The sequence below is a fragment of the Gracilinanus agilis genome, chromosome 1, assembly GCF_016433145.1.
Source record: "Gracilinanus agilis isolate LMUSP501 chromosome 1, AgileGrace, whole genome shotgun sequence".
Lineage (NCBI taxonomy): Eukaryota > Metazoa > Chordata > Mammalia > Didelphimorphia > Didelphidae > Gracilinanus > Gracilinanus agilis.
In genome coordinates, this window is record NC_058130.1 from 365,037,187 (window position 1) to 365,043,507 (window position 6,321).

General features: G+C 44.8%; 1 protein-coding gene across 1 annotated transcript in view; it reads right to left on the reverse strand.

Annotated features, from left to right (window-relative positions):
* Nucleotides 1-2,899, reverse strand: part of LOC123251815 (alkaline phosphatase, tissue-nonspecific isozyme-like) — a 7,358-nt gene extending 4,459 nt beyond the window's left edge. Inside the window, exons 1-2 of the mRNA XM_044681132.1 lie at nt 1,419-2,899; nt 4-58 (exon numbers count right to left, since the gene is read on the reverse strand). Coding sequence (XP_044537067.1) covers nt 4-58; nt 1,419-2,899 — 1,536 coding nt within the window. The remainder of the gene's footprint in view (nt 1-3; nt 59-1,418) is intronic.
* Between the last annotated feature and the right edge of the window lie 3,422 nt (nt 2,900-6,321).

The following is a 6,321-nucleotide window of genomic DNA, read 5'->3' on the forward strand; positions in this document are numbered from 1 at the left end:
CGCCAGGGACAGCGCCAGTGGCGCTGCAGCGGCTGAGGACGCCGCGGCGGCGGGCGGGGGCAGCGGCTCGAAGCCACCCGGTGGCACGTTGGCGTAGCGGGCCGCCTGGCCGTGGCTGTCGCCGCTGGGCGCGCTCGGGGGCTCTGGGGCGCGGATCACCTGCACGTAGGAGGCCGGGAAAAGCCCGCGGTCGCCGCGGCTGTTGACCCCCTCCAGCCAGCCCTCAATGTCCTGTTCGCTGCACAGGCTCAGCACCTCGTGCTCTCGCAGAGAGATCTCGCCCGGGTTCTCCGACCTGAAGTCGTACAGCGCCCGGGCGCGCAGCGCCATGGCCCCGGCGCCCTCGACCAGCCCGCCCGTCCGGGGTCCTACGCCTGGCCCCGAGCAGTTCTTGCCGCGTGAGAGGCAGGCTTCGCGCCGCTCACCCTGTTCCACTCGTCCCGTCCCGGCCGGGACACAGCTGCGTTCGGACCGTTACGCCCGCTTCCCTCCGGCTCCCCTCTAAGCCGCGGCGGCAGCAAGCAGCTAGAGCATTTAGTCCCCGCTTCTCCGCCGCCGCCGCGGACTTTGGGGGCGGGGGCGCCACAGCCTCCCACGTCCCCAGCTTTGCTAATCCACGGCCGAGAGGAGCGGGGCCAGGGGAGAGCAAGCGATCGCAGAGTCGCTCCTTTCCTGCGTCCGCTTGGCTTGCTCCGTAGAGGAGCCGGCGGCTTCACCGTCCCCTGGCCATCGCTGCCCCCTGCTGTCTAAAGCCTGCAACAGGTCATCGGGTCAGAGGAAGGGGGGAGATTTCCCATATGTGTCATTGTGCTAGGGAGTTTTTGTTGGGTTTTTTTTATCTGCCTGGTTAAAATGTATAAAAACAACCAACAAAAATTTTGCACCTTAAATATAAATTTAATTTAACTTACAATTTAGCTTACATGTAAGAAAACTTTATAAGGAATGCAAATACTAAGCTTTTTTTTTTTTTTGGAAAAATTTATTTTATAAACAGGATTTTTTGGAAAATTAAAAAAAAAACCAGCAAGAACAGCAGCAAGAAAGAAGAGAAATGGCTGTCCCAGAAGCCCTGTCCAATCCTTCTTCCTCTCCCCCCCATTAATTACCCTCTCCCCTACCTTTCCTGCCAGGCCTTTGTCAATCTGTCCCTCTCTTGCCACTGCAATGATACTGGGTCTTGTTCTTTATTAGGTTGAGGGCTGAACCTATGATGGGGACTACAGTTGGGGATGAGGTGGGGTGCAGGGAGAAAGAAGTCTGTCCCACTAGGACTGACCCAAAGCACTCTTGGGTCCAAACCCCAACCTGACTGGACCCTTTACCACTTCCACCCTTCTGGCTTATGCCATAAGACTTGTGAGAATTAACAACAAGGCTGGGAACAGTGCTAGTTGTGAGACAATGAATGAGATTGGCAATGGTCTTTGTTAGACCCAATGCATGATGCATAGGCCATAGCATGTGGAATGTAGTTTTGTTCAAAGATGCCATGAAGGAGATGAGCCATAGGGCCCTTAGAAAACACAGGCACATCTTCACCCCCATGGGTTTCGATGCTCAGAGGCACTGCAGACTGGGCCTGGTAGTTCTTATTAGCATAATCCACAGCAAAAACATTCTCCCTCTCACCAGCTACCACCTTATAGCCAGGTCCATTTCCATACAGGAGAGAGGTGAAGGGTTTCTTGTCTATGTCACTCAGGTAGGAGGCAAGCCCAAAGATGGAGTTCCCACGGGGAGCATTGCCACCAAATGTGAAGACGTGGGAGTGATCTGCCGTGACCACAGTTAGTGTGTCTTCCAAGGAGGTCAGGGCTCCAGCTCGTCCAATGGCCCGGTCCATCTCCACCACCTCATGCAGTGCTTGCTTGGCCCTTCCCTCGTGGTGGCCATGGTCAATCCTACCTCCTTCTACCAGCAGGAAAAAGCCCTTGGGGTTCCTTCTCAGGATCTTGATAGCCACTTCCACCATCTCAGTCAGTGATGGGTCTGTCCGTTGGTTTCTATTAAGTTCATACTTCATATCCTTTGGCTCAAAGAGACCTAGAAGGAAGTCCACATGGTTCAAATCCAGTTTCAGCAGCTGCCTGCGGTTCCAGACATAGTAGGCATTCTTGTTCTGAGGCTTCTTATCCTTCCAAACATTGATGAGTTTCTGCCCATCTAGTCTTGTCCCTCTTGCCTTCTTTTCATTCCCATACTCCACATCAGGAGTGTCCTTAGGAAACATGTATTTCCTGCCTCCACCCATGATTACCTCAATATCTGGGATGTTGTGCATCAGCTGGTGGGCTATGTCCTTGCAGCCCTGGCCCAAGGCCTCAGAGGGCATCTCATTGTCAGAATACCAAGTCCTGTCCACAGAGTGTGCATAGGCAGCACTGGGCGTAGCATGGTTTACTCGAGTGGTGGTTACGATGCCAACAGATTTTCCAGCATCCTTGGCCCAGCGTAAGATCGAGGTGATCTCATTGCCCTTTGTGGTGTTGCACTGTGATTGGGTGACGGCAGCACTCACACCCACAGTGCCCTTTTTGCTCTTTACCCCACAGAGGAAGGCTGTGGCCGTGCCAGCACTGTCAGGAACCTGTGCATTAGTGTTGTAGGTCTTGGACAGAGCCAAGAAGGGAAACTTTTCCATTTCAAGCTGGAACTCCTCGCCAGACATGTGGTGAAGTTGGCCTTTGAGGATCCGGGCAGCAGACACAGTCGACACCCCCATTCCATCCCCCAGAAACAAAATTACATTCTTGGCTACATTGGTGTTGAGCTTCTGGCGCTCCAGGGCATGGTGAAGGGTCTGCTGTGCCTGTGCTCTCCAGTACTCAGGATTCTTCTCCTGTACAAGAGAGGAGAGGCAGGTCCCAGCCAACAGGCTCAGGAAAAGGAGAAGCATAGTAAGAAGGGTGGATCAACTCACCAGTCTGAGCCTGGAGACCAGAGAGGTAGCTGATTAGATGCTCTTCGATGTGCCGATCCTGTTCTTACCAGAGTTTAATGCTGACCTGTGCAGGGTGCAGAGCTGAGTCGATTGGGAGCCAGGAGTCTTGGGTGCAGGGAATCCCTTCTTCATGCATACAAAAATGAATGACCCTAGATTGGGTGTCTCTACTTATAGAAGGGCAATGATCCTAGAGGATGAGAAAACCCAGGGCCCCTCCTCACCCTCCACCCTCTACCCCTATCTTACACCCTATTCACATTGATTGACCAGCATTCTGGGAGTAGTCTTGCAAGTTAGTACATACTTGAGATAGTAATGAGATCATATCAAAAGTTAATTATTGACTCAATTATCCTAGATTTTTAACCTGGGATTCACCAGCCTTCTTTGGATAGATTTCAGGGAGTCATGAGCTTGGATGGAGAGGAAAAAAAATTATTTTCACTTAACTAAATTTCTGAAATTTAGTATCTCCTTCAATTCTTTAAGAAAATATTTTTCTGAAAAGAGATCTATAAGACTTAACCAGACTGACGAAGAGAGATCTATGACATAAAACAAGTTAAGAAACCTTAATCTACTAGAAAAGGAGGAAAAGACAATGGGTAAGAGAATCAATCCATGTTAGGGAATTAATAGCTTACATTTTTCTAGTCATTTAAAGTTTGTAAAGTACTATATACTTATACATGTAAATTCATATTTGCTACATATATTTATATATTTGTGTGTATGTATATATATATGTTGTGTGAGCGTGAAACCCCCTACCCCTTTTATGATTATAATAGTATTAGCTTTTATGATTATTTTTATAACACAATCATTAGTTTTCAAGTTAATAGTCAAATAACATAGCTTATTTCATAAGAATTATAAACATTAACTAAGAAAAATAGTTTAAGGTGGTATCAAATGTTGTTTACAGGCATTTTGACCTTAAGCCTATAACCCAAGAGTTTCTACTTAGCCCACCACACCTCTCTTTTTTGTATAACAAGATAATCAGATGGGGTAGAGGACCACTCTTTTTTGTATAACAGTATAGTCAGATAGGCACCCAACTGCTGACTCCTAGTATTTCATAATAATTGTCAGCAGAAAAACAATTAGCCCCCGACCCCTTATTGCAGAGGCTTTGGAAAGGTCAGTTATAATTATAGACATAAGGTACCCCCCATAGTGTTCTTATTTACATTTTCTAGTTTAATCAGCACTTGTATCATTAAGAACTGCCCATGTGAAAGATTTTGCACCCATTCTATTTTAGTTTTGATTGTATTTTCTGTCACTGTGTCATAAGATTTCTTGGCATAAAAAAGGCTATCTCCTATGACTCGGGGTCCTCTAGTCTTGATCTTGATCAGGGTCAGGTTTTTTGGGGAGACTAGCTTCCTCTCAATAAAACTATTTAGCTTGGAGTTTTGTATTGGTGTGATAATTTTTCACCACAATATCTATCACATATATATGTACATATAAGATTATACTTCATTTATAATCATTCATTTGGAGTAGAGAAGTGGATACTAATGTGTGGGCCTCAGTTTCCTCATCCTTAAAATGAGGAAATTACACCAGATGATTTATAAGGTACCTTTTAATGCTAACATTCTATCAGTCACTTAACTTCATACTCCCCAGGCACCTGTTTCCTCATCTGTGTAATGAAGGGGTTAAACTAGATGGCTTCTGAGGTCCCTTTCAGCTCTTGATCTATAAGCCCCTGAATAATGACAGATGACTTCTGGTGCTGGCTAGTGCTGTCCAAATAGGTCAGCTTCCTTTCACAGCCTACTTACACACAACAATCTATTTCTCTTTTTGGAGTTTCCTGCCACAGTGTTGCTTTTGACTGGAGTGAGCAAAGCTTACCATTGACAGATATAGCCCAGTGGCAGGAGAGCTGTTTGACAAAAGTAGTAAAGATATGGTGTACATGGTACTTATTAAAAATGTACACACACTTAGCTCAGCCCAACAGAAAATGACTTACCATAGGTGTGGGCAGAACTAAAAAAGAGCCTTCCTTTCCCATGAATATGACTGCCTTTTTTTGGCTCCATTCCACTGAAGTTCAGCATCTTCATCTTACCTTTTTTTTTTTTTTTTTTTTTTTTAAATCCTTATTCTCTGTCTTAGAATCAATACTAAGTATTGGCTCCAAGGCAGAAGAAGGATAAGGGCTAGGTAATTGGAAATTGGCTTCCCTGGGGTCCCAGAGTTAGGAAGTATCTGAAGTCACATTTGAACCCAGGTCCTCCCATCGTTGGACCTAGCTCTCTATTCCCTGAACCACCTCAATACCCCAGCTTTTCATCTTATCTTACCTGATACAATACCACCCCTATCCCAGTTTGTATTCCTTGATATGTGTCTCCGAATTTGAAGATAAGCTATTTGACAAAAGGACTCCTCCTTTTGAGATAGATAGATAGATAGATAGATAGATAGATAGATAGATAGATAGATGACAGGTAGNAGATAGATAGATAGATAGATAGATAGATAGATAGATAGATAGATAGATGACAGGTAGAGGACAGATAGATAATGCATATATATACATTAATATACATATGTACATGTATGTATCTGCTACAAAGGGATAATGAAGCTGAAAATCCTTGATTAGAAAGAGAATTCAATTTATAATCAGAAGACCTGGGTTTCATTCTAGCTTTCCCACTTACTGATCAATGAAACAAATCAATAACCATTTATAGAATGTATTCTAAGTGCTGTGTTAAGTGTTGGAGAGACATACACACACACAGAGCCTCCTCAAAAAATGAATATGTAGAATCTAATTATAAATATCTTAATCACTAAGTTAGAGTAGGGTATTGGGTGGATTTTTTTAAGGGCATAGAAATTTCTTTACTAAAGTAAAAATTCATAGGGAGACTACAACAGTTGCTATATAGAAGTTGGAGAAAAGATTATAGTCAGGAAACAGTATTTTTTTTTAAACCCTCACCTTCTGTCTTAGGATTAATACTGTATATTGGTTCCAAGGCAGAAGAGTGGTAAGGGCTAGGCAAAGTGATTTGCCCAGGGTCACACAGCTAGGAAGTGGCTGAGGTCAAATTTGAACCCATTTCTGAGCCTGGCTCTCAATCCACTGAGACACCCACCTGCCCCATGAAGCAGCACTTTAAAGGTAAATCTAACACACCTGCAAAGTGAAATTAGTTTCTGCCTCAAATTGCTGATATTATAAATGGGGGAGATAATGTATACACAAATATACAGTCACAGTTACCTTAGAGAGGAAGGCACTAGCAGCTGGATTATTCTTGCACAAATCCCTTTTTACTTTGTCCACTGGTGTTCAATTTTCCTGTTTATATAATGTGAAGGTTGAAATACGT